A 27,820-nucleotide genomic window follows, 5' to 3' on the forward strand; every position below is an offset into this window, starting at 1 on the left:
TCTCTGGTGGGGCTCTTACAGGGCTGAGGCCGCCCCAGAATCTGCCTCTGTAACAGGAGCCCCAGATGGAGACAGGCGCGCCGGTGCCGCGCTTGGATAGCCGGTTCCTTCATGCAATTCACTCAGTCAGCAGATATTTCTTGAACACCTACTGTGTGCCGGGCACAGCTGGAGGCCTAGGGATCCATCAGTGAACAAGCCAGAGACAGTCCCAGCTCTCAAGGATAGTGTGTCATTACAGGAGGGCATGCTGTGGATTTGCTCTTGTACTTGAATGAATGAATGGATGGACGGATGGATGAATGGATGAGTGAGTGAATGAATGAGTGAATGAGTGAATGAACATATGCATGGTACGTGGATCCTCAGCACCCGTGTTCTGATTGTGCAGGTGTCTCTGCACTTTCTTCCAAATTCTCCCTAGTGATTCTTGCTGGACCAGGAGGCCATGCTGAGAACTGTTTGTGCTTTCTGGTCCTCCGGGCTCAGCACTCACCCCGCACATTCCTGCTACTCCATAAATAGCTGATAGTCGGATGAACGAGAGAACGCAGAGACAGACACAGGAATGGACTCTGTGCTCTGGGATGGCCACCAGCCAGGTTTGCTGGGTGGGTTACTTATAGGGCTCAGTGCAGCCGGGGTTTCTTGCTAGGAACATGGCATGGAGAGGCTCTAGATTTAAATCACAGTTCTCTGTTCAACAGCAGAGTGTCCTCTCCATAGGGTCACCGGGCCTACAGTGGTCAAGTCTCAGGGACTTGGGGGTCAGACCTTGTCTTGACCAGCTAGAGCAGATCCAGCTTTGTTCTTGGCATCCCTGTTTGGTACCCTCTGGGCCACTTGGGCTTTCTGTGGGTGCCCCTGCCCTGCCCCATCTCTGTGTCCTGTCCTCCATGAGTCATCTCCCTGGATCCCAGGATTCTCGCAGTTGCTCTGGACTCACCCATTTTTGTTTATGTGGACGCATTGGGTTGGAGTCAGACAGCCTTCCCTGGCCCTAATCTGGAATTCTTTCAGAGCCAAGGGGAAAGGTTTCTTACTAGCTGATTTTGATCCCACCCTCTGCTCATTTATTCAGCTCACCTGCTGTGTGCCAGCCACTGTACTGGGTGCTTTCACGTGCCTGATGGTACTCTACTCCCGTGATCACCCTCAGGGGTCACGTGGAAGGGAGCACACGCTTCGTGGCCGGAGCCCTTGCCCACCGAGGCTGGGGCTTCTCCCTTCTACTTCTCTGCACTGATGCCCCCGTGAGCTGAGTGGCTGGGGTGCTGAGTTATGCTTTCCCCTAAGTGCTGTGAGGACAGCAGCCTCTCTCTGTTTTGTTGAGAGTCAGACCATGCTAGTTAGATAAAGCTAGATAGGTAACACAGCTAGTTGGATAAATCCCAACTTTGCAGCCTACTAGCTGTGCAACAGAGGCAAGTTGCTTCCCGGCTCTGTGCCTCAGTGTCCTGATCTTGAAAGGGGATAGTGTTAGTACTTCATAGGGTTGTCCTGAAGGATATGTCAGTGGGGACCATATCTGGCACTTAGCTGACTCTGAATATGCTTTGTATTGGGGTGCCCGGGGGACTCAGCCTATTATGCGTCTGACTCTTGGTTTAGGTTTGGGTCATGATCTCAGGGTTGTGGGATCCTTTTGGGATTCTCTTTCTGTCCCAACCCCTCTGCCCCTTCCTTGTGTGCACACATGCATGCTCTCTCCCTCTCTCTCTTAAATAAGTAAATAAAGTCTTAAAAAATAAATGTGCTTAGTATTGGTACAAGTATTATCATATTCATAGTCATGAGAATATTATAAAAATACATAAAATATGATAAATATTTTGGAGATGTGAGTTCCATACAGCAAAATGCATATATGTCTTAAGCATCCAGCTTGATGAGTTCTGACAAATGCTCGTACCCTTGTAACCCACACCTCTACTAAGATCTAGAACATTCTCACACCCCTCCCCCCCAAAATTATTTTATGCCTCTTCCAATCAGTCTGCCTTATCTGGCACTTAACAACCAGGCCTTAATGAATGAATGAATGAATGAGTGAATGAGTGACGAGTGAATGAATGAATGAAATCTGTTTTGTCTGATCCCAAACCTCCTCAGGCCGCCTGTGCTTGTGATCATTACTTAACTTGATTAGCTGTTATGTGAAGGTTTGAAATAGTGCAGGAAGAAAGTCATCATCCTAGGAAGACTTCAGCATGCTGAAAAGATCCCATAAAGTCCGATTGCTAAAAAAAAAATGTCCTACTGGGGTGGAGAAAGCGCCGATATCTGGATGTGATGTGCTCTGTGGGATTCCCTGCATGTCTGGGCCTCCCCTGAGAGCTCAGGCACGGCCCGCACCTTCCCTGGCACCTCTGGGCCGAGACCCCCTCTTCCCACTGCCCTCAAACCTATCCTGTCCCAGGAAAGCAGAACCTAGTGTCCCAAGCCTGTGGAATATGGGAGGTAGAAAAGCTTCCACCATACATTCTCCCAGTGGTTTTCATGGGGTCGGGGGGACCAGGAGGAGAGGGGTGCTGGCAGGGCTCCAGCACGTCCCCCCACACCTTACTCACCATGCCCCAAATCCAGGTTGTGCCTTGATCTTTGTAATAACTTTGTCATGACTAATGTGATTGTGCCTTAAGAGGTTTTCCTAAAGCTAGAAAAGGAAAAGGAAAGCGGAGAAACACCCACTGCCCTCCATCAGAGACTAGATGGGCAAACAGGGCCAGCCTTGCCCCTGACAGTAGTAGGTGTGGTTCTGAGCCTGGGCTGCTAACTCTGAGTTCTGAGTCTTCCCAGCCGGTCCCCCATGGTCGCGCTCTGGAGAGCTGAGTCTAAGGGCCCTGCCTGCAGCCCAGCCCCTGTGATGCTCACTGAGTGATCTGGGGCACACGGGTGAGCCCACGGGTGGTGCCCGATTCCCCCAAGCAGGTTCCTGCAGCTTTGCTGCTAAGGGGGGTGGGGGGGGGGTCTTGGCTCCGTTTTTCTCCCTTTGGGGCCTGGCGGGTCACACAGGGCTGCTCACTCCCTCTGGAGACGTGGTGATGAAGTCATCCCCTCCCCGGCCCTGGGCTATGTGGCTGGTCAGGTCAAGGGGCCATTTGTACCCGCACAGGCTGACATCATCCCAGGAAACCATTCAGCGCTGGGGGCCACCTTCGGCCCTGGCTGCCTGCCCGCCTGTCGCCTGTGTCCTGTTTTGTTTGGTGTGTGGGGCGGGCTCAGGGAGCACCCCGTGGTTGGTGGAGACACGGTCTCCTCTCCGCTCTCTAACAACAGGGCGGCATGATCCCTTCTCTCATGGAGACACCTGGGGTTGTGGGCAGACTGGTTCCAGGTTCAAATCCCAGGGGTGCCACCTCCTGGCCTGATGGCTGGGGGCAGGTTCTTGTCCCTCAGCTTCTTCTCTGAAAGGGGGGGATGGAGACGTCACCTCCTAGAGTTGTTCTATGATAAGGCCGAGGTGACGCATGAAAAGCTGCTTAGTCCAGCACCTGGGCTCTCAGGAGGCACCTGTCACCCTCTGTTGTGATCGTGGTGGTGGTGGCTGTCATTTCTATTGTAGGGGAGATGGTTACGAATGACGTGTGCCTTATTCCCAGAATTGATTTAAGTCAAGCTTTAAAAAAAAAAACCAAAACAAAAACCCAAAACAAACCAGACACACCACTTGCTCTCTCTTGGATCCCCGTTTGTTTTAAATCAATGCGATTTAACAAGACACATAATTGGGAAGCGGGATGTGAGTGGCTTCCCAAACCTTCACTCTGGTAAGGCTCTCAGCCTCCTGATTTGCAAACCACAGTTGAGAGAACTGAGGTTCTCAGAATGTCTAGGTGCCCAGAGCCCCCACCTCTGGGCAGTTTGATGTAGCTGGTTTGGGCTGCTGGCCTGGAAGGTGGAGTCTTCAGTGCTCCCCAGGTGATCCTGCCAGAGCCTGAGAAACACTGGTTCAGGCAGCTTCACCTAAAGGACCCAGGCTTCAGGGTAAGATGGACCCAGGATCAAATCCCAGGTCTGCCACTTGGCTTCCGGGTGCAACCAGGGACAAGTTCCTATCCCTCTCAGAGCCTTGGTTTCCATACCTGTGAGAAGTTTCTAGAAGCTGCTAGGGGGGCCACAACACCCACATGAACGGTAACTCTGAGGAGGTCATGAGTCAGAGTGGACCTTCGAAGATGTGTTCCTGGGTATCAGGGCGAGGCTAGGAAGACACCTGTCCGGCCAGCCTTTCCCACCTGCCCCCATGGAGGATTTCTGTTTCTGTCTCTCCTCTTACTCTTCTGGTCTGAGAGGTTCCCAGAATTCCTTTTTGCTACACTTAACACGATAGATGTTCCGTGCCTAAGGAACACCAGCGACTGTACATTTAAGAACCACGTGGTTAAGCGATGTTTTTAATGGAGGAGTTTTATTTATGCAAATATACATTAGTTTCCTCCAGAGACCGTCACTGGCATTCTGTATGTCTGGGATCTCCGTTGAGAGAAGTGCTGTCGATTGGCCTGTTGATCTGAATGGGAACGTCTTGTGGCTGTGACTGGACACAACCGTTTTACCACATTCAAAAATGCTAAATCTTGGTGGGGGGTGGTGGGAACGTGCTTCCAAATGGAGGAATTCGGTAGTATGCGTTGACTGTGTAATTCACAAACCGCTCTGCTTGGATTGATGTCTTGCATAACACGCTTCAGGAAATGCACCGACTCGTTTTCATTTCCCCCTCTAGAATTCTATACATCGGTTGCCATTAAGGGACTGTTCTCCAAACTGCCTATATACGAAGTCAACAATAGTACATTCCTTCTTCTATTTTTCTTGGGTGGAGAGGAAGGTACGTGTATGGATATGTGACTCACTCCCATCCAGGCATTGATGGGACAGGCCCCAGAGGGCCTTGAAATTCCAGAAGAGGAACTCTCCATCTGGTCTAGCCCTCCCCTCTTTGTTCGAAAAGGGGCTGAGCCCAGAGATAGAAATGACTTGGCTAAGGTCCTGCAGCCCCTTTCGGCCAGGCGTGGAATCCAGAAAACCTCACCGTTGGACCTGGGTTTTTTGCTTTTTGGGTTTTGGTGGGTTTAGTGTTTTTTTGTTTTTTTTTTTTTTCCTTGCTATTCTCCACCTGACTGAGTACCTTGCATGTTGTTTTTACAGCCTGAGCCTGGTTGGCCTTGATCATTATTGAAATGAGTGGAGGTTTCCGGGAACAGAGCGAATCCATAGAGTTTAATTAATGAATGTGCCAGAGGGCTTGGCAGCTGGATTCCTGTGTTTACCACAGGCTTGGCTGGCACGCCGTTCAGGAACTGCAGGAGGGTGGGGTCCGTCTCCTCAGCAGAGGGTGGGGTGTGTGTGTATGTGTGTATGTGTGTGTGAGAGAGACAGAGAACCTGAAATTTGCCTCCCCCACCCTTCTTTAGAGTCCCGTGAGACCGCATATGATTTTCTTTATTGCTTTTAAAAGCGCTGGCATTTTGTTTTTAGCATAGCATTCTTTATCAATTTGTCGAAAGGAAATCGTCCCTCAGAGACCCCAGAAATAGAAGTGGCTCTCGCGTCAGCAGACCTAGCAGCAATTTTAGTTATTTCTGTTGTTGTCCAGCATGTCAAGCCAGGTCGGGCTCCTCTGGGGAGCAGCAAAGCTCATATAACCTCGTGGTGCTGAACTGGGATGTGGGGGGCAGCTGGGGACCACAGCTGAGCCCAACCCCCGCCCCTCTGCCCAGCGCTTGACAGCTCCGCAAGGCAGGACCTCAGAAAGGCTGCAGGGCTCAGAGTTGGGCAAACCCAAGTTTGAATCCCCGATCTGCCACTTGCCTTCTCTCGTATCCTGGGGCAGGCATGTGCCTTAACATTTCCGGATCTCAATTGCTTCTCCGGGAAGCTAGAAATACATGAATGCATATAAATGCACACACCACAGAGGGCACTTAGCAGAGGGTCTCACAGCAAGCCCTCTGTAAGTAGTGGTGGTTATATCCTAATCATTATATATACATTCCAATTTTATAGGGATGACAGCTGAGTCTTAGAGAAATTCATTGACTTGCCTAAGGGTTAATGGCACATTATGGCTGGGCATCTGTCTGTGACCCCCCACCCCCACACAAGCCCCAGGCTCTGCCATCTCCTTTATACTTTACACACAAAGACTTGAGGGATCCTGGGCACTTTGGGCTGTTTATTGGAAAGTCCTTTATTGCATGGATTTTATGTGTTTCTTCTAGTAGCGCTGGCCGCTTGTTTTCCCCTCTACATTCACACTTTTGAATTTTCCTTCCCACTCTCGAAGTCTAAAGAATCAAAGCCAGACGTGTGACTAATTAACACCTCCTAAGAGGGGGAAAGGTGACCTTCTAGATGTCATTAAAATGGCAGCCACCAAAAGAAGGTGATTCTGCCCCTCACATGACTGTCTGGTGGGCATCAGCTCCAGAAACAGACCATGTGAGCTTTCCCCTGTCACCTCTCCTCTCCGGTCCTGCACCTCCTGGGTCCCTGGGTGGGGCTGGACTACAGTCATAACGATGCTATTGGCAGATGACATCAATTGAGTGCTGGCTCTGCCCAGGCACTGTTCCGGGTTCTTCACCGTGCTTGGATGCTTTTAATCCTTCCAGGCATCCTGTGAGGTAGGTATTATTACCCCACTTCACAGTGGTGGTGACTGAGGCTCAGGGAGGTGAAATGACGGGCTCAAGGTCACACAGTCGGGAGGCCACAGAATCGGCATTTGATCAAGGCCTTTGGACTTGAGCCCATGAGCATGACCTTGGTGCTGTCCCAGAGCTATAAACTCTTCAGCGTACTTGAGCTCTGAGTTGGAAACTGCCCTGACCTTATTTAGAGGAGGAAGAGGGGAGGGAGCCGACATTCTGAAGTCGCTACTCTGGGCTTTATGTGCCAGATGGTATGAGCCTGTTCCATGTAGCTACCATTTCATTCCTTTCTTTATATACTCGTCTCTCCCTCCTCCTCCCTCTTTCTCTTGCTTGGGCCTCTCTTTCTTGATGAAGAAATCAAAGCTCAGAGACATCACAGGCTTACCCAGATCGCACAGCCTGTCAACTCCAGAGTCTGAGCCCAGATCTGGGGGTGCTGAGCCCATGCTTTTTCCCCACACTAAGCCAGATGGTGGGATTTTTGATCCTGTCCCTACAGAGGAAAAGGGATAATGTGGATCCAGAACGTGGCATCATGGAAACAGCCCTAGACCAGGAGTCGGGAAGCCTGGTACTTAGTCTCACTCTTAACAGGACCCTGCTGTGGGGCCCAGGAAAATCCTGCCCCTGCTTTCACCTCAGTGCCCCATTTGTACCACAAGGTCTTGGTCTTGGTCTCCCTGGTTTCTGAGCCTCTTCTGCATGCCAGCATTTCATGTATATTCTGATGAGAGCGTCAGATGCCACAGTGTTTATCCTGAAGAAAATGAAGCTCAGGGCCGGCCTGTGCAGACCTCTGAGACACAGTCCCTGTGGTAGGGGAAGGAAGCACCTCCATTCAGTGTGTCATCCAAGGCAGAACTTAGACAAATAATGGAATTTTTGCTTCATAAACAAGAAACTTTTCCCTAGGAGCAGAACAGACAGGTCCCATCACTGGGGTACATTTTGGAGGCTGTAGACTTTCAAGGTTGGACAACCAAATACTCATTTGCTTCACATTAGGGAATGTGAAGTGGTGAGTCCCCTGTCTCTGGAGGAAACCAAGCAGAGGCTGGGTGCTCTAGATACAAGGCAGAGCGGCCTCTCCAATACCTCTCAGCTCTGTAATCCTGTTATCACCCGAGAGCCAGTACCAGAGAGGCTTCCACCCACCTGCTAACTCCAAACTGGCAGGGGCTGCCAGGGCTGTCACAGATTCCCAGGGCTTGGGTAGCTCAGCTCCATAATCAATTGTTAATGTCTGCCCAGGGCAAGCAAAGCAGTGCTGTTACCACTTTTTACTTTTATCTTTGTTGTTCCTTTACAGGGTAACAATTCGTGATTGCAACACGAAATTATTGCTATATATCTTAAAATCCAGGGACAGGCAGGCGTGGGTGTCAGCACCAATGGCAGCAACAGCCCCCAGCTCCCGCACCCAGAATTCTCCGTCCTATTACTGTACCCGGCCTGTGTCAGAGGCTTTAGGAAGGTGTCAGGGAATCACGGAGTGGTCGTTACTCACCTTAGTTTCCCTCAATTGGGGAAGTTGGCAGTAGCCAGCCATGGAGCTCAACAGAAGCAGGCATAAACAAGGTCATTTGAGGTGCACCTCTTCCGTGTCTTGCAGGGACACCGCTATAGGCCTGCCAAATTTTCCAAGGCTCTCACTCATCAGTAGATAAATTGCACGTGTGCTGGGGAATCAAGATGGGCCTAGGTGACCACCTTCTGTAAGTCTCTTTCCTCTTCCTGCTCAATTCCTGTTATGAGCCGTCATACCTCATCGAGTGATTTCCTTCCAAAGCAAAATAAAAGTGGCTGAAGCCTTCTTGAGAAAGTTTGTCCACCTGGCAGGACCCGTGGCTAGCTGGGGAAGTTTCCAGCAGATAGGTGATTGCCGGCGGGGAAGACTGGGTCTAGAGAGGTTAAGCCATGGATGCCTAAGCATCTCAGCTTAAAAGCAGCAGAGTTGAGCCTGTCTGGCTCAAAAGTTCCTGCTCTTAAATATGTCAAGTGAGTGGTTGTTCCGCAGCAGGTGTTCAGTACATAATGGCTCCTTTCTCTCATCTTTGTCTCAAAAATAGTTTGCCTTTGTATGTCAGGATGAGCTAGGTTATGCTGCAGTAACAGACAGCTCCTGTTTTAAAGCAGAAAACCAGTTTTCTCTCTTCAGTGCCCTGCACGTCCACAGACATTGGCTTTGTCTGTGTTTCAAGCCATTGTCACTCCAGGGCCCAGGTTGGTAGAGCAGCTTGCCTGGGACATGGCCCTCCACATGGCAGAGAGAAAGAGTGCATGGCCAGCCATCCACTGGCTCTTAAAGTTTCTGCCTGGAAATAAGTGACATCACTTCTGTTCAGCTTTCATTGGCTAGGGCAAGTCATATGACTGTACTCTTCTCACAGGGAGAGGCAGTAAATATGTACGCCTTATGACACAGTCTGCTGCCGCCGTCTCAGTGTGATCTCTATGGATTCATTTATAGAATTGATTTGGCACAGACCCATTTTGTTCCCTTCTTGATAGTACGAGCCACTGTTCTGGATTAACTCTGTCCTTGTCTCTTGGATCAGTCAAGGAGCTCTGAGTCACCCATATACCCATTCTCAAGTACAGCACAATTTCTAAATCTGACCTCCCCATTCACTCATTCATCTGTTGGTTCATCCCAGAAGATGGCCACCCCATCACGGAAGACAACTTTCAGATGCCAGAGTTCTTTAAAGAAACTCAGGGTTCTGGTCTGCGTTTCTCTGAGCCACTGAAGGGTTGCTGACTTCCCCCTTGGGTCCCGCCTTACCCCGGGTGGGCTGTGTACCAGACACTTCCGTGCCAGGATCAGACCAGTCTGGCTGCCTCAGGAGGGTGCTCGATCGCTCAGGGAGCTCTTTGTCTTTGGGGGCTTGGGAATTCCATGGCCTGCCTGTTTGTCCCATTGAGGGACAGGGAATGCCAGCTTCGGTGCTCAGGCAGAGAGAAGCCCCAGCCAGCTGTACCACTGCTCCCGCCCACCTCCCCCCAGGCCCCGACTGAGAAGCAGTGGAGGAACAATTAATATGGAACCTAGATATAGTCGTAAGGGGCCCCCTGAGCATTTGTGCTCGTCTCTTCTCAGCTGGGTATTCTGGGGATGCTGCTCAGAAGATATTTATAAAAGGAACGCGCATTTCCTGGGGTGCTCAGAGAGGCAATGACATAGTAGGAGGGGGAGCCGAGGCCCCCTTGATGTGGCTTACCTGGGAGGACTGTAGGAAGATGGAGGTTTGGCAAGCTGTAACCTCCAGCCTTGCTCCCAAGAGGAGGAACCTGATCAGAAGCAGACTTCCCTGGTTATGGGGTGGAGGAGGGTGGGGGGTGCTCCTAGGAGGTGGGAGGGGAGGCTGTATGGTGTGTAGATGGGCTTAGATCCTGAGCCTGCTACCTACATGCTGTGTGACCCTGAGTAAGTCACATTGCCTCTCTGAGCCTTTGTCTCCTTAAAAAATAACTTAGCACTTGTTCAGTTGTCAAAGATATTACACAGCTTTAACGAGACCATTCATCTCTTCAGCAAATGCTTCTTGTGGAACTGCTGTGTGCTGGCAGTTCGTCAGAGGACAAGACACTGTCCCTGCCTTCATGTGATTTACTTTCTTGTTGGCCTGGGGAGGGACACAGTGAAGAATAGCAATAAAAGATATTTACCAAGTGGTGGTAAGAGCTGTGAAGAAAAATAAAGAGAAGTCCGGGGATAGAGAGGCATGGAAGCGTATGTACTTTACCCAGGTGATCCAGGAGGGGTCATCCACGCAGAGACCTAATGAAGGATGGAGCCATGCAAGTGTGTGGAGGGAGAACATTCCAGAACCGGAAGCAGCACGTGTGAAGGCCCTAAGTTGGGGGGTGTGCAGTGCTTGGCTTGCTTCAAAAACCCCGTGGAGGTCTGTAGCTGGAGCAGGGGAGTGAGGAGGGCAAGTGGAGACTGAGTAGTGGAGAAAATCACTGTTTCGTCACGACCACTTAAAACAAACCATCACGAACCTGTTGGCTTCCAGCAATACAAATTTGTTTCCTCACGGTTTTTGTAGGTCAGCTTAGTTGGGCTCTCAAGGTCTCATAAGACGGTACTCTGTGGTGTGTGCTGGGGTGCATTCTCATCTGGAGGCTCAACTGGGGAAGGATCCCCTTCCATGCCCGTTGCTGTTTGGCAGAAGTCAGTTCCTTGCAGTGAAGGACCGAGACCCCTGATCATCAGCTAAAGCTGCCGACAGTCCCTTGCCACATGGGTTTTCTCAACATGGCCCCTGACTCCATCCAGCCAACAGGGAGAATCTCTAGAGCAGGCAGCTGGCAAGACAGAGTAACATCCCATCCCCTTTGCTGTATTCTGTTGGTCAGAAGTGAGTCACAGGTCCTGTCCACACTTAAGGGGAGGTGGTCACACAAAATGGGGGCACTAGGGGGGCACCTTAGTGTCCGACTGCCACCAGCAGTCAGTGAGGGTAGAAAATGCGAGGCAGTGAGGAGGGCTTAGCAGGACACAGTGAGCATGCTGGGATGTGACAGGCAGCCATGGGAGGCTCTTGAGCAGGGAATCGGTGTGAGAAATTGTGCCTGCTTCAAGGTATGCATTCCAGAAATAGCCAGTGCTGTTATTAACAGTCCAGTTCCTGGTCAGGACATTGGTCACATATGTGGGAGGGAGAGGCCAAAGGGGAATTGGAAAAAAATACAGCTCTCCTTCAGGCTTTTCCTGAAACATGCTGTGTGACTTTCTACAAGACCATCACCTCTCTGGGCCTCTGCCCCTTCTGAGACGACGAAACAGAGGAGACACAGGGCTTGGCACCTGGGACTTCCTCAGCTGAGTGGGGAGAGTCAGATGTTAAGCAAATAATCACCGTGGCAATTCACCTCTTAAGTCTGATGCCAGCTTTATAAAATAACGATCTACAAACTGACAGCGAGTAAAATAACAGTGATTCTTTTTGATGGTGGGATTGTGGGCGGTTTTTATTTTCCTCTTTATAACTTCCTGTTGTTAATACGTTTCTTTGTATCTCGATCCATATTTCTCTTTCACAGCGAAAATGGGTACCTTCTGTCGTCAGAGGAGAACCCTGACTGTTAGGGATTTTGGGGTGACCTATTCCTTCTCTCACTGCCCTCCCCACGATGCTCAGTGCAGCCAACTGGGGGACTGCCTCTCTCCCCACATTGACCTTTTTGAAAGAGATGTTTCATCCAAGTAGGTTTCTGATTTCCAGCCGTCTGGACCTTAATTCTAGCGATTCTCTTCAGACCGTGAGTTCAGGGGTCTGTGCAAGGAATAGATGTGGATTTGAATCCTTGGCTCCGTCATGTCCTAGATTTCTCCCCTCCAGCCTCAGGCCTCTGGCTTTAAATGGGGGCAGTGATAGCCCTTGCTTCCTAGGGATGGACGAGGGGGAGAATGCAGTGGAAGGGGGAGTCTCGAGGAAGCCCCACAGAAATGATGGTGATCTGTGCAAGATGAAGAATTAATGAGCCGCAAACTTCTCTATCAAGCATTTCCGCGGGCAGATCTTTAACATCTGCGGCACCCCAACTCCACACTCAAGTCCCCAGGGAGGGGGGGTGGTGTTGGGGGTGGGAGGCACACTGTAGCTGCCACCTCTGGTCGCCTAGCAACAGGGAACCCGGTGGTTCTTCTGATTTGCCGGAACACTGTCAGGGCTGGGGTAGCGCTGACATCCAGTTACATGGGAGGGACAAAATGAGCCGTGTGCGCAGACCTCCCCACAAGTTGCAGGATCCGATCCCTTCCCAGAGCCTTCCCAAGCCAGATGCAAGATTTTGGAGGCCACAGAAGGGTCAGAAAACCAGTTCTCTCACGTGGGGAACACATGATCCCCACAGATATTCAGCCCCAGCCAAGAACGGGCTATAGCCGCCCTCTTGGCCTGTGGGGTCCTGAGCTGAGCCGAGTAGGGTATCCTCTATCACTCAGTGCATGCAGGCTTCCTTCAGACCAGGAGGGTGAAGTCCAAGCTGTTCCCACGCTGTACCTGAAAACTGAGCAGGGACACCCCCCACCCCCACCTTTAGAGGCAGACTTGCCAGCATCTCTGGTTCTGAAACCGGGAGCCTTCGATAGGAAGTCTGCGGGCTGGAGAGGTCTGCCCTGGTCTTCTCCCTGCCCTCCTGCCTTCCTCCCGTGTCCATTCACAGATGACCCTTGAACAGTATGGGAGTTCAGGGCGCTGACTCCCCATGCGGTCAAAAATCCACATATAACTCTTGACTCCCCCAGAACTTAACTACCGACAGCCTACTGTTGAGCAGAAGCCTTGCCGATAACATCGACAGTCAATTAGCATGTATTTTATGTGTTATATGCATTATATGTCGTATTCTTGTGTTCGCTTCAGCAGCGCGTGTATATATACCGTGTTCTTAGAGCAAAGTAAACTAGAGGAGCACCTGGTTGGCGCGGTCGGTTCATCACCCTGTGCTTGGTTTCGGCTCAGGTCATGAGCTCCAGATCCTGGGATCCAGCCCTGCCTCAGTCTCAGTGCTTAACAGGGCAGGGGTGTAGAGGGTGTCTGTCTGCTTGAGATTCTCTCCCTCTCCTTCAGCCCCTCCCCCTGCTTGTGTGTCCTCTCGCTCTAAAATCAATCAATCTTTAAAAAAATGTAAGCTAGAGAAAAGACTGTAAGTAAGAAAATCATACAGCAGAGAAAAGACATTCACAGTACTCTACTGTAGAAAAAAAAAATTTGAAAAAAAATTTTTTTTGCTGGCAGGTGGACCCATGTTGTTCAAGGTCAACTGTATGAAATATTTTTCAAGCTTCTCCCCTGTCCCCTGCACTGGGCAAGGTGCCTGGGAGATGATGGTGATTTCCATGAACCCCTCCCTCATGGAGTTTCCAGTGGGCCACAGGAAGACAGCCCGGGCCCACATATGTGCACCTGTGGCCTGTGCGAGAAAAAAAGAGCTAACTCCATTCACTCAGAAAGGACTGCCTTTTATTTGGAGATGATGTTTGTCATTATTTAAGGGTGTTAAAATCATCCAAAAACCCATTTTGAAACAGACTGTTTTTTTGGGGGGGGGCGGTTCCTGCTGTAGCAGATTAAAACGTTGGGAGTCCAGTGTAGCCCCCTCCCCATCAGTCTTTCCTTCCTTCCTTCCCCCCTTCCTTCCCTTCCATGAATTATCATGGCTGTGAAACGCTGGTCTCCGCTCATCTGGCTCCAGCTTTTTGTCTGACAGATGGGATTCCTGAGCCCAGACATGGCCGAATGGTAGCCACTAACTCACACCTCTGACAGCCTTCAGCCCAGTTTTCTCTGCACTTCAGCTGAGGCACACAGGCCTCCAACCCCCAGCAAAGCCCTGAAAACATGGGCCAGTTTGGTGGTCTAGTAAAACTTCGGTTTAGGATTAGACCAGACCAAGTTTATCCTGGTTCTGCCATTTATGTGCTGTGTGACCTCAAGCAAGTGAATTAACCTCTCTGAACCCCAGTTTGTCTGTAAAACGAGAATGATAATAATAGTACATCATAGAGTTTTTGAGGGAATTCGTTATGAGAATGTCTTCCCAGCTAGTAGAAGCTCAACACCTCAATCACCTATTTGTGTGGTCTTCACAATGACCATGTAAAGGGAGGGTGACTATTATCTCCATTGTACAGCTGAGGAAACTGAGGCCCAGGGAGACCAAGGGACTTGGAATCCAGGCTTGGATATCCCCATACCGGGGTCCCCACTCTGAGCCTACTTCTTTCCCCGGGAAACCCTGTGCGAGCCCCACTCACACTAAGTTAGCCCCAACCTTGCGAAGGTTCCCCTGTGGCTAATAATAATATCTGATGATATTTCCATGAGAGAACAGAGAAGCAGCAAGGGAGTGTCCCCTGTGGGAGGCCTGTGACCTCTGAATTCAGGGGGAAATGCTCTTTTAACCTGCTTTTTAGTCCCCCTTGACCCTGGGCACTTAGTCCAGGTGCAGCTAGGAATCCCTTCCCTTTAGGGACAGGGAATGGATCCCAATGGTCCCCAGCCACTTGACAGCCACAGGGCCCACCTGAGGCCTGGAGCCCAGTGTGGGTTCCCTAATTATTGCTGGAAACCATCCCTTGCCTGTCAACATGCTATAAATAGGGAGCTGGAGGAAGAATTAAAAAAAAAATGCCACTGGCTCTTTTCCCCAGTGGGGGTGAGTTGAGTTAAAAAACCATTGGACTAGCAGGCATTTTGGTGTCGGAAAGCCTGAGGGGGTGGAGGGCAGCCTGGGGGTGGGGATGGGGGTTTCCATTCCCATGAGCAGCACAGGCTGCAGAACTGGGTTTTAAAGAGGAGACTCCTCCAGCAACCGGCCTCTTGGGCAGTGACCATGACCGGGATTTCTCCAAGGCCACTTTGCCTGGCTGAGGCCCTGCAGACATATTCCAGGGACATGGCCTAGGAATGTTTAGGATTGGGAGGGACTGGTTTTGGGGACCCCCTACCTGTGCTTCCTCTAGGAGGATAGCTGCATGAGAGCTCACTGCTGTATGCATGCAATTCTCTCCACAAAGCATGTGTTAAAAACCCCAGTGACGCACTCAGAAGGCGATCTCCGCAGAACATCAAGTTCAAGGACCCTAGGGAGGTCCTTGGTGGATAGGACTGTGTCAGCAGGGTTTGGTAGTATAAACGATAATGATTACAATACTAGTCATCAGAACCAGGCAGGGGATCAGAGAGGTGAAGCAAGTTGCCCAGGGTCACACAGCTGGTGTGGGGCAGAGGAAGGATGTGACCCAGGTCCCTCTGACCTCAGAACCCACCATCAGAACCCTCGAACTTGCACATCACTTAGCTTTCCCAAGGTGTGTTGCTTGAACAAATCCCTGGCCGGCACTTCTTTCAAGAATCACTCTGCCTCTCCCAGCCTTGCCCCTAGGCCTCATCAGCAAATCACTGAAATGTTATTTGTAATGAAAACATCGGGGGACAATAGCAGTTCCCAGGGCCAAGCCTGCCTCTTGCAATGTTGCTTAAAATAAGCAGAGGTTAGGAAGCTAACCTAGGAAACACGCTGGAGTCTGGGCTGCCCTGGTTTGATTCCCATGTGTCCCTGTGTGGGTGGCCTCCCTTTGAACCTGGAACCATCTGGAGAAGGGGATAGACTGACCATGGGTACTGTGCTCCCCCTCCCCCAGTGGGAACAGAATATTGGAAGCCCCCCAGATTTGGTTTTCACATTTGGAGATGACATTTATGAATGCACCCAGCAAATGGTCTTACATGTAGACAGTTGGTGCCTATTTGGTGTTTGTGAGTAAAAGAAGAACACCGTGCAGCAGGGACTATTTAGCATCTGAGGAACTGGATGAGCAGGGCCGACCTCGGCCCCTGAGGGTCCTCGGTGGGCTTATATCCCTCCCTTTGGGAACATAGTAAGGACCTAATGCTTGTGTGCTCGATCTGTGTCTTTATTTGGGAAGCTGGAGGTTTGAGAGTGGGCAGTAGGGATGCTAGACTTAGAATGTGATTTGGGGAAATGGGGGTGGGGATGCTCAGCCTTGACTCCTAAATCAGCACGCCAGATGCCAAAAAAACCATCTGTAGTAAAAGAGTGGTGTGATAGCCTGCCTGCAGTCCATTGCAAAGGCCTGTGCCTCCTCCTGGGTGTCTCCCTGGCTGTCGCCCTCATCTCCTTCGGGTCTCTGCTCAAATGTCTCAGAAGAGAGACATCGCCTGACCCCAACAGCCCTGTTTAAAATCGCAGTCGCCCTGCCCCCCAACTGCTCAGCCTCTGCCCGGCTTTTTTCTCCATGGCACATGTCCCCTTGCGGTGTCCTCTGTAGTCTGTGCTGTATTTGGTCTGTGTCCCGCGCTAGGGCATCAGCTCCCCCAGGGCAAGGAGGACCTCCCCGCCTCATTCCCGTGCCTGTGCACAGTAGGTGCTCAGAGGGGTGCAGGACAGGAGGACAGGCTTCCTGGGAGCCAGCCAGGGCATTCCCACTATTATTATATGTAATCTTTAACAGCCTGGAGAGGTGGGAGGTCAACCCAATATGGTCCCAACCTCAGAGGTGCTCTGTCTTGGGGTGGGGTGGGGGTGGTTAGAGCGGTAGCAAACCCCTGCTGCCCTGGTCCTAAGCACTCTAGGAGAACTCCGAGTAAAGACTGTGTGCTTCCTGGGCTATGGAGAGTGGGGTTTTGAAGGTAGGGTAGGAGTTCCCCTGCAGAAGAGATGGGGCCAGGCGGGCCAGGCAGCCCAGGCAGTCCAGGTGGAAGGTGGCCGCAGCAGGCGCTGGCGCTGCTGCTCCCACACAGCCCAGCCTTGCCAGAGCAGAATTTGTGCAAGGAGGTGTGTACGTAGCCAGCAGCACGCATGGCAGGTATCCTGGGGCTGCGGGTGCCCCGCCAAGGAGCTCGGACTTTCTCCAGGCGGCGTCAGTCCCGGGAGCAATGTCAGTCGAGGAGTTTCCAGCTCCCTTGGGATTTTTGCCCCTGGACCCTCGCAGAGGCTTGTCGCTGAGGTTTCTGCCCTGCCCCAGGATTCCCTGTAGCGTCCTGTGTCTCAAGTGCCTCTCACTCCTGTGATTGCTTGGGTTTACCCTCCAGAGAACAGCATTGAGAGTATCAGATGATATTTTCTGGAAGCGGAGGGTAGTCTTTGCTGTAAGAATCTCACAATTCCTATAAACACTGCCAGCTCCTCGGAGGGTGGAGGGAGGGGGTCAGTGTGCTGCAGTGATCCACGAAGTCCGCAAACACCTCATTACTAAGAGCTCCCTGTATCATCCTGCTTCTTTGGCTCTGTGTCTCCTGCTGGCTTCTGAGCCAGAGAGAGATGATTCTGACTTACGAGCATCATCATAATTGCAGTCATTTCCTGAGTACCTACCATTTGCCAGGCACAGCGCCCAGCCCTTTACAGAGATCATTAGCCTGTGAGTTGCTGGCATCGGTATTGGACATGGGAGCGATTCCCTGCTGTTACGGAGGCTCAGAGAAGTGGAGGGACTTACCCAAGGCCACACAGCTTCAGAGTGCCAGGGAGCCAGGATGGAGGCCAGGTCCGTGCAGCCCCGAGGCACCTGTCACCCTGGCATCTCTTCCCTGAATCACTGTGACCTGCGTGCTCTCCAGCTAACATCCCAGCCCCTCAGAGGCTCAGAAGCCTGAGGAACCAACCCTTGGCTTCTCCGTGCCTTTAGGAATTCACTGGAGGTGCAGATAGGCATCAGGGAGGAGGCAAGCTGCATATGGCTTTCTAGGGAGGCTGGTCACCATCTTTGCCCTAGACCCCGTTGCCTCCTGCCCAGGGCCTTGCATCCTCCCCTCTCCCTGAAATTGGGCCCTAGGGACCCTTTGCATATTCTCCAGCCCAGTTGCTGGTGGCAGAGTCACACATCCCCCCCTCCCCCCCCACCACGCCCACTGCTGAATCTGGAAGTCAGGGCTCATCCCAACTGCCTCCCTCCCCTGCAGGGTCCTGCTAGTTTTAGCTCCTTACATTTTCCTTAAAGGATTAGTGCTTCTCCATCCCTTTGGTGTGTCCTGGGTCAGGCCTCTAGGGTCTCTTACCTGGACAGTGGCGATGGGCATCCTTCCCACTGGCCCCTTGGCTGCCTTTCACGCCCCCTTCTAATCCATTTTTCACACAGCAGCTGGGGTGTTCTCTTCGCCTTGGCATGATACTTCTGCTGTATACATTGTCCCTCCATGACTCAGAGCCCTCCAGCGGCATTCTATATCACTCCCAGGATACAAATTCCTCAGGCTCCATGGAGTTTCCTTGTTGTGTCCCACACCCATGCCTTTGCTTTAACCACCTCTCTCCTTCCCCTGGTGAACTCCTTCTCTTTGGGAAAGACTTGACTTGAGAGTCACCGCCTCCAGGAAGCCTTCCTGACCTCCCCCATGCACTTCCCCATGCTGCATCCATTTTCATCCATATCCCTTCCTGCATGCACCCTGTTGAAATGATCTGCTTACTCGTCCTCTTCCCCGCTCAGTTTTAAGCTTCCCCTGGGCAGATGCCTGAGGCAGCCTGGGCATCCTTAGCAGCGTGCTGGCATACAGTAGGTGCTAAATAAGTGCTTATTTTCCTGGGCAAACTCCAGGCAATCTCTGAGCCCCCTTTCAGATTCCACAGCTTGTGCTGTGGACATGGTGTTTCCTCTGGATTTCTCGTCATTGGTGGTGTTTTTCTAGAGCACAGGGCCCAGCAGGGAGCCACCGTTGGCCCAAAAGGGTCTGCCTAGAAGCAGAGCCCCTGGATGACATCCTAGCCCAGCGACAGAACCCTGGTGATGACCCCCGTTTTACAGAGGGGGACATCGAGGCTCTGAGAAAGGGACCCACCGAAGGGCGCACAACTCATATGAGGCATGGCCTAGAAGGACTTTCTGAGCCCTGATGACCCCTTCGCTGTGCTGAGCCAAGGAGGCAGGTTGGGGTGCAGGGCAGGCCCCACAGGACTAGGTGGTGGAGATTCTCGGTGGGAAGTACTACTTGCAGCTGAAGTTTCTGCCCTGCCCCAGGCTTCCCCATAGTGTCGGGCTGTTCCCCCATCCCCCACCCCTGCACCCTTCTCTGAGACTTAATATGCCTGCTCCCCTCCTGGGCCTTGGCTTCCTGGCTGGTCTCATATGACACCAAAGCCTGGGAAACAGAAGCTGGCTGGCAGCAGTTAAACCCGTGGGTTTGGGATCTGGGGCCCGGTAGGGCTGTGACACTAGAACCCACTTCGCAGTTTGGTGGGGGGCCCTCTGGGGGCTGATGGAGTGAAGCACAGTCTCGACACCTGGCCCCAGCACGCTCATCCAAGACGAACCAAGACGCCGGAGTGCCTAGGTGTGGCCCCCGCACTGAGACGGGCCCGCTCTGGAGGCTGGACAGCACGCAAACATCTCGGTCTCCAGGTCGGACTTCCTTAGCCCCACTAAGTGAGCTCTGATCTCAAGGGCTTCTTCAGCATGCCCGGAAGACTGCACGGGCCCCAGCTCCTTCTGGTTGGGTCTCTTCTTTTGTTTGTGGGCTTGACCAAGGTGTGGTGTCTGCCCAAACAGGTCTCTGAGCCCAGCCGGTGTCCCTGTCTTTTGCACCCAGCCGATCTGCTGGCTTTGAGTGGGGGACACGGAGCCTGACCCTGGCACTGTGGACTCACAGCAGGGGCTGTGTGTGCTTTCACCAATGGGGGAACCCAGTGAATCCTGTCCTGAGTGGACAGGGAGACTGCAGGGGGCAGTTCTGTCCTGACTTGGGGCATTTTCCAGGGCTTCTGGCTGCGGTGGAGGGGAGCAGATCTAGCTTGGAGTGAGAACAGCCAGCACCCTGAGCCCTGGCCAGGGTCTTTGGACAAAGCCACAGGCTGGGCTGGGCACCAGAAGGAAACAGAGCTCTTGGCTCTGTCCGGGGCGATGGAATGTCAGCCCGGCCAGACTGGTTTTCTTCCTCCACCAGGGCTGGGCGTCCAACAAAGGAGCTGCCATGCCTGCTGGTGACAGCGAGCTTCCAGGTGAGGCCGCTCCCCCTGCCTGGCCCCTGCTCCAGAGGAAGAGGTGCCCATTCATGCTCCGTGCTCTGAGCGCTCCCATTCTCTGCACCGTGGCCCCTTCTGGCCTCCTCGGCACCGTGCTCTGCAGGCTGGATGGGGGGCGGACAGGGATGTCCGTGCCGGGCACTGTGCGGTGACGTAATAGACTCTTCATGACCGTGACGTTGTGCTTCCGCCTACCTCACCTCCCCCAGGCTGTTCCTCACCTGCAGTCCCTTCTCTGTTTGTCCCCACCTGCCCAGATCGGACCTCCTTCTCAAGGTCCTGTCACCTGCCCTCCGTGAAGCCCTCTGTGCCACGGCTCCAGACCCCCTGCTCTGCCTGAGACCCGGAGTACATGGGATAGGACACCTTTATTAATCACGGGGCCCAGGATGACCAAGGGGCTGATTCAAGGCATGCTTTTCTCCCCTTGCTCCTTTTAACCTATGAGTAATGGCTTGGACATCCTTCCATATCAGCACCTAAAAATCGACTTCCGTGTTTTTACAGCAGCACGGCCTTGCCTTGCAGGGACAGACTGCAGTTACACATCAGATACCCTGATGGGAAGGCAACTGTGTTTTTGCTGTTACCAAAAACAGTGCTACTGTGAACATCCCTGGGTGTGTGTGTGTGTGTGTGTGTGTGTGTATCTGTACATCTGTGTGTAGTTGTGTATTTGTGTGTGCATGTATTTGAATGTTTTAGTGTGGTATGTGTTTTTGTGTCTGCACGTGTGTTGTCTGCGTATTTTGTGTATATGCGTATTTGTGTCTTCGTGCATATCTGTGTGTGTTTTTGTGTACATGCGTCTGCATATGTATCTTTGCGTGTCAATGTTTTGTGTTTTTGCGCTTGCGTGTATGTGTGTCTTGTGGACATGTACATAGCTGTGTATGTGTGTTTGTGTACATATTTGCACGTGCGTGTATTTCTGCATACGCGTACGAGTTTGTGTGTGTGCGCTTGTGTGTTTGTGTGCATAGCTCTTGGGCCAGTCGCCAGGGGTATTGGGGCAATGCTGGGATGTCGGCATGTGCTCCCCACCCCGGGTTCCGGCAGAGAGGGTGGCCGCATCCTGCCGGGGAGCCATGCTGGAGGGTTCGGGCCCCTAAGGCAGTGGAGAGACACACCCAGCCTCCCACGTGTCCATCAGGCTCACACTTCCGTGTCGGGGCCACAGTTCTGTCACCTGACAAGTCGAGCTCCAGCCTGAAATAAACATGACAGGGTCGTTTCGACGTGTGATGTTTCAAAAAAAGGAAAAAGAAGAAAGAAGTTGAATTTGGCTTAGATTGTTTTAAGAATCCCTCCCAAAGGAGCCAAGTCAGGATGGGCGGGGAGCCAGTCTGTGAGGAGGAAATGCGAGGAAGCCTAAGAGAACTACATATTTATACAGAATTGCACATGGTTAACATTTATTTTCTTAAAAATCACTAACCACAAATGCGACAAAATACAAAAGAGGGAGAATAAAAAAGCCTGTCTCCTTCTCTCCCCTTCCCCCAGCCCCCAGTTCCCTTTCCAGAGACCAGTGTTACCATTGTTTTCCTGTGTCCTTCCCCAGTAACCTGTGCATTTTCAAACATTCACATATATTTGTGTTTTTACATAGATGAGAATGTATTTTTTTCCTCCCAGACAAATGGCAGCCCGTTCCACTTGCTTTCTTCACGAGCCCGTGTAGGCAAGGAGGGCGTTTCAGATCAGTGCGTCTCCATCTGCCTTATCTCTCTGAACAGTTATTTTTAACAATTAAGTAGCATTCCATGTCATGGCTGTTCTATCATTGGAGTTAAACACATTTTTTAAAAAATATTTATTTATTTATGTGAGAGGGAGAGGGAGAGACCATCTTAAGTAGGCTCTGTGCTGAGCGCAGAGCCAGACGCGGGGCTCGATCTCACAACCCTAAGATCACAGCCTGGGCTGAATGAAACCAGGAATAGAACGCTTAACCGACCGCACCACCCAGGCACCCCTGGGTGAAACACATTTATAAAAACCCCAAATTTGCTTTTCCCTGGGCCCATCTTAACCTTAGATCTGTACACCTTTTATTGATAGAAGCTTAGGCTTAAAAGAGAAACTGAATGTGTTTCCGTGCAAAGTGTATCTCAGTACTTCTAGAATGTTCTATGCTACCCCACCCATGGAAAGTTTCCTGATTATTTTGGGAATTGTCTTCCTTCCCTGGATCAATTTTTTGTTTTGCACCTTAAAAAAAAAAAAAAAAAATCCACTCTCACCATTTGTCAGCACCCTAAACATGGTGTTTTAGAACAAAGGTTTGTATCTAAAAGTAATAAAAATTAAAATTTAAGGGCATGTAGAAAAACTGATGGTCCTATGATATGTCAAGAGTTGGAGTAAGCAATACTATCATGGACATTAGATCCATAGTAATATCATGGACATTAGAGAGGGGACAGGGGATCATTTATGAGTTCGTTCATCCATCCATCCACCTGTCCATTACCAGCTGCTTCCTGTCCCCTGTGGCTGTCTCAGTTGGGCACTGGAGTTTGAGGGTGAACCGAACCCAGTGCCTGCCCTCAGGGAGCTCACAGTTTGGAGGAGACAGTCAAATAAACAGTAAAGCACAGCCAACCCGTTAAGTTCTGTGATGGACTGAGCACAGGGGGCTCTGTGGGTCCCAAGGAGAGACAGAGCCCAGCTACAGATGGAGGCAGTCAGGAGAGGCTTCCTAGAGGAGGTGATGCCTGAGCTGCATTTGAAGGATGCATTCTGAGCCAACCCGGGGCTGGCACTGGCCAATGGCTGATGGGCTATACCAGGAGGTCTCCCAGACAGGCATTTCAACAGGAGAGCAGGCCATAGAATTGGCGTCTGACCCCCTGGGTTTGAACTGGGCTTCTCCACTCACTCATGGGACCTTGGGCAAGTTGTTTCTCTCTCTGTGCTCCATCTTCTCATCTGGAAAGTGAAGTACTAATAGGGCCTCTTACAGTTGTGGGAAGGACAAAATGTAGCAGCTGGGCAAGCAATAAGGCCATAGAGGTGTCTGTTGGTAGTGTTACTGTTCATCTGGGAGATGGGGCGTTGATAGTATCTATTTTGGGCTTAAACTGGATGATCTGCGTAAGAAATTGACTTGGTACCTTGCACATAGTTGGTGCTCCTTATGTGTTCATGGTCATTAATTCTTATTTTCCTCTTGCCCACCTGTGACATCCAGAGTGGGGTCCCAGGTTGCCCCTGGGCTTCTTGGGTCTGGGGGAACCCTGCCTCTAAGGCTGGCGAGAGCCTGGGCCCCCGCAGCCCAGCTGTCATTCCTATGTATAGCCTCGTCGGCCAACGGGAGAGTCAGGAAGCCCTTGTTCTGGAGTCCTGGGGGCATTCCCAGCCGAAACCCAACAGGCCTCCCCAGCACCAGCTGCAGACGTGTGTTCCTGTCACTTTGGGTGGTGCACTTGTCCCATGGAGACAGCGTGTCTCCACCAGACCCGTCATCTTGCAGCCTACACACCCCACTGGGTGGCTCTGCCCTGGAGGGCCGTCAGTTTGCTGGGCGGAGCTGGGGTCCAACTCCTCACATTTCGTGGTAGAGAGGGGCGGCCAGCTCATGCCCAGGTCAAGGGAAAAACTCTGGGGTCTGGTTTAGGCAGCTTCAGCTCTCAGCTGAGCAGTGGGACTGTTGGGCCTCATGAGGGTCTGATTGCATATTGTTAGAATGTTCGTTAAAATGATGTATCTTTGGGGGGAATCAAACCAGCAGACATCACCGCCATCATCATCAAGCCAACCAGCAGCCTTTTGGTACTTACCACCTACTGGGCAAGTGCAGGCCCTCGCTGGACATTTCACAGAATCCCCCCTTACCCCCACAAGCACCCTCCCCATCCCCATCAAACGGATGGGAACATCGAGGTTCGGAGATGCTCGGTCACAGCTAGCAAAAGGCAGGGCTGGACATGCCCCTCTCTGCCCAGTCTTAGAACCTGTCCTGCTTCCCAGCTCGACAGAGCCTCGGTGGGCTAAGTTCATTTCACATCTGCATCCCAAAAGTTTGTGGTTTCGGTTACTAATCACCAGGGACTGCTGGCTTATCCATAGGGTGTTAATAACAGCTGGTTTTACTCAAGCCCCAAGGTGTGAAGAGCATCCTCTCCTCATCAGTTAGGTGGGCGAAACCATGGGAGGTGTGACCCACCGGTTTCACAAGGAATAGCCGAACCCTCTCCACTGGGAAGCGGCGGCCAGTTCCCACAGGTAGCACAGGTGGGCTTGGTGGATGCTGGGCATCAGCCAGCAGCAGAAGTTAGCCATCAGACCGCAGAGGGCCACGGAGACCGTCCATCTCTGGCCTCCAGCTCTCCGGCAGAGAGGAAGCTGAAGCTCAGAGAGGGGAGGAAGTTGCTTAAGGTGGTCAAGAGGGGAAGCCACAGCGGAAAGGAGGACCTGTGCCGGTGACCCTCAGCCAGGGGATTGCGCCCAGCAACAGGTGTGTCTCTGTGGGCGGCGCCTGGAGCTGCAGTCCAGGTGGGACCCTCAACCCCAGGCCGGGGCACACATCCTTCTCCACATCTCGGACTCTTGCCCATGTGTCTGTCTTTGTTCTTACTGCTGCTCTCTCTGCTTCCGCTTGCCTGTCCGTCTGTCTGTCCTTCACTCTCTCCACCCTCCCTCCTCCACCCCAAGCTTACTACCAACCCCGAGATGACCCCAAGACCTTTCTGCCCCACTGAGTGATGCCCACGGCATGTCCTGAGTAGACTGCGGCCAGATGACCAGCCCAGACCTTGAGCTGGGCCCCGATCCAGGCCACCACGGCGTGGCCACGCCTGGCCCTCGCTGCACTGTTGTTTCAGAGCCCACCGAGAGAGGTCGGCAGCTAGGATGGCACCAGCTTTAACCCGGGAGGCGTCAGCCCCCGCCATTGGGCAGGTGTCACCATAAGGTGACATTGTGGGCTGCAAGGAGTCCACAGGGAGGGGACATTGTGTGAGGTTTTGCTGGCAGCACTGGGCTCAGTCTGAGGACTCTGCCCAGCCCTGCTCCTCATCCAGTTCCTTCTGGCCTGTCTGCCTTCCCTCTCCTTCTTTCCCTCTCCTGTCCTTCCCTTCCCTCCTTCCCTGGCTCCTCCCTTCTTGCCTTCCTTTTGCTTTACTGAGCATTTACTAAGTGCCAGGGACTGCAAATAACACTGTGAATCCAAAGTGAGAAAATGCAACTCACCCGGTCAGGGAGATTTTTTTTTTTTTGTCCTGGGACAGACAGGCGTCCCACGAATCACACAGGTGATGGGAACCACCAGCCAGGGCCAGGCCTCGGAGGGCGAGGACTCCAGTCAGGACCTGGGACTCAGGCTAGGGAAGCCGCCCCATGGCCAACACTTGCGGGGCAGCCCTTGGCCAGGCAGAGGGGTATCCTGGGCAGAGGGAAGAGCGCAGGTGCAGACCTGTGGTGTGAAGGAGCATCATTGTGGCCACAGAGGCGGGGCGGTGAGGGGGAGTAGACACAGCAAGGAGAGTGGGGTTCAGAGCAGGCTGCAGTAAGGTGGCCAGTGCTCTTACTTAAAGAGCCTGGACTGGGGTATGCATGAATGTGACAAACTGGGGGCCCCGCCCGTCTTGGACCGGCAACCCCCCTCCTTCTCCCTTCCTGGCCCGAGACTCTATAAGGGGTGCCACTAGAGATGGACTGTGGGGGTGGGCACAGGACAGGAAGTCGTGACACCTGGATGCCAGGCCCAAGCGGGCATCCCTCCCTGTCTCCAGCCCTTGGCTTTCTCATCTGTAAAATGACCATGGAGGACCCGACAAGCTCTCCAGGTCAAGCCAGAGCCAGGAGACGCGGCACGGGCTTTGGGGGTCAAACCAACCCAGGTTCAAATCCCAGCCACCACACCTTGTAACTGCACGAACTCGGGCATGTCCGGTTGCCTCTCTGGGCCTCAGTCTCCTCCCCTGTAAAATGGGACCATGCTATTCCTACCGAATAGGGCTGCTTGGGACCATCAGACGGCAAAATGAGGGGCACATCGCCAGCGCTCAGGAGTGTCAGCCCTGGATATTACCGTTACTGTTACTCCTCAACTGTTGGTGCGAGACTGAGCTGTGCAGCAGAGAGGAAGGGCTGCAGCCGTCAGGGGCACAGCCCCAGCAGGTGTCACCCAGCCCGCCTCCCTGCACAGCTGAGAGTGTAGAGTTGCGGAAGGGGGAGGGGATGTGCATCTTGAATTGCTGAAAACTGCTCCGTCAGCCCTGGAGTGCTCTTCCGTCTCAGGGTTCTTTCCCAGGCTGATGTGTCAGACACCCCAGAATACATACAGGCGCCTTATTTTCTCTTTTCCCCGCCCCCTCCATAACTACATTGCCTTTTCTGGTTAAGAAGCTCACACCCACTCACTGCAAAAAAAAAAAAAGTTATTTTTAGAAACACCTTCCTCCAACAAATATTTATTCAACAACTACCCTAGGCCAGGCTCTGTTCTAAGTGCTGGGGTGCAGCACTGGATGGAACAGTCCCCGTTTTCATGCAGATGTCAGTCCAAAGGGTAGAGGTCAGGGCCAAATCCAGCCAGCCACCTGTTTTGTCAATAAAGTTTTATTGGAACACAGCCACACACACTCCCATATTGTAACAGGCAAAGTTGAGTGGTCGGGACAGAGACTCAACATGGGCGCCGGAGCCCCAAATATTTACTATCTGACCCTGTAGAGAGAAAGTTGGCTAGGTTCTGATACGGGTTAACAAGTAAAGATTTCTGATTCGTTCTTCATTCATGGTACATATGATATGATCGTATTAGAGGTGTGATTTAATAAATTATATTTGATTTTGATTGTGTTGTCTGATTATAGGGGAATATAAAACTTCAAGTTCGGATGCTACACAAAGTCAGCATCATTAATAACAGCCTGTTACTCCCCACCGACCGTGTCTTTGCCAACGGTTTGCTGGGGGGCCCTCAGAGGTTTCCCTTCACTTGTGCTCATTATGCATTTATGCGTTGGTTTTTATAAAACCGGTATCGTACACACATAGACACATGCTGTCGCATTACCTTTTTTTTTTTTTCACATTTGATAGTGTAAGATATTTTTTCTGACAGTAAATATTCTTTTGGCTGTGTTTATTGAGTCGTGTGGATAATACTGTATTGCATTTCACTGATGACCGTCTTATTGGACATTTAGGTCATTTCCAAGATTTTGCAGTGATGTCTCCAGTATTTTGCAATGATATTTCCAGTATTTTGCAATATTTGCTCTCCTGCAGGGAGCATCCGTGTTCATAGATCTTGGCAAGCATGTCTAATGATTTTCTTGAGATAAATTTCTGGAACCAGAATTGCTGAGTCGAGGGTTACACATGTTTTACATTTCAGGATGTGTGTTCTGAGTGTTTCAATGCGGCCCTTAGAGGTGAGTGTTAGCCTGGTCTCCCCAGCACACTGCCCAGCACGGCTGTTACGAAGTTAGCCATTATGGGCTCCGGGCTGATAACCACCAGAGGCTTGGGGTTTGGTGAGCTACTGGTCTGAGCAAGTAGTTTTTAAACCTGCCAAGTTCTGAGGTTTTTCGAGAGCATTCTCACGTACATTTCCCTATTGTAATAGACACTTCCTCCTCAGAGCCTCTCAGAGCATCCCCGAGCATCCCTGGAAAGGTGGGGGCAGGTGGATGTTGAGGGAGGGGGCG

At 51.9% G+C, this 27,820-nt stretch overlaps 1 protein-coding gene across 7 annotated transcripts in view; it reads left to right on the top strand.

Annotated features, from left to right (window-relative positions):
- The window catches only part of KIAA1671 (KIAA1671 ortholog), a 186,147-nt gene that overhangs the window by 135,175 nt on the left and 23,152 nt on the right, over window positions 1-27,820 (top strand). Inside the window, exon 1 of one of the 7 annotated variants that reach the window (XM_046025957.1) lies at window positions 27,513-27,544. The exons of the other annotated variants lie outside the window; for them this stretch is intronic. Coding sequence (XP_045881913.1) covers window positions 27,530-27,544 — 15 coding nt within the window. The 5' untranslated portion in view covers window positions 27,513-27,529. Of the gene's footprint in view, window positions 1-27,512; window positions 27,545-27,820 lie in introns of those variants that run through there. 7 annotated transcript variants of the gene reach the window in all.

Source organism: Meles meles, chromosome 12 (genome assembly GCF_922984935.1).
Source record: "Meles meles chromosome 12, mMelMel3.1 paternal haplotype, whole genome shotgun sequence".
Classification (NCBI taxonomy): Eukaryota; Metazoa; Chordata; class Mammalia; order Carnivora; family Mustelidae; genus Meles; species Meles meles.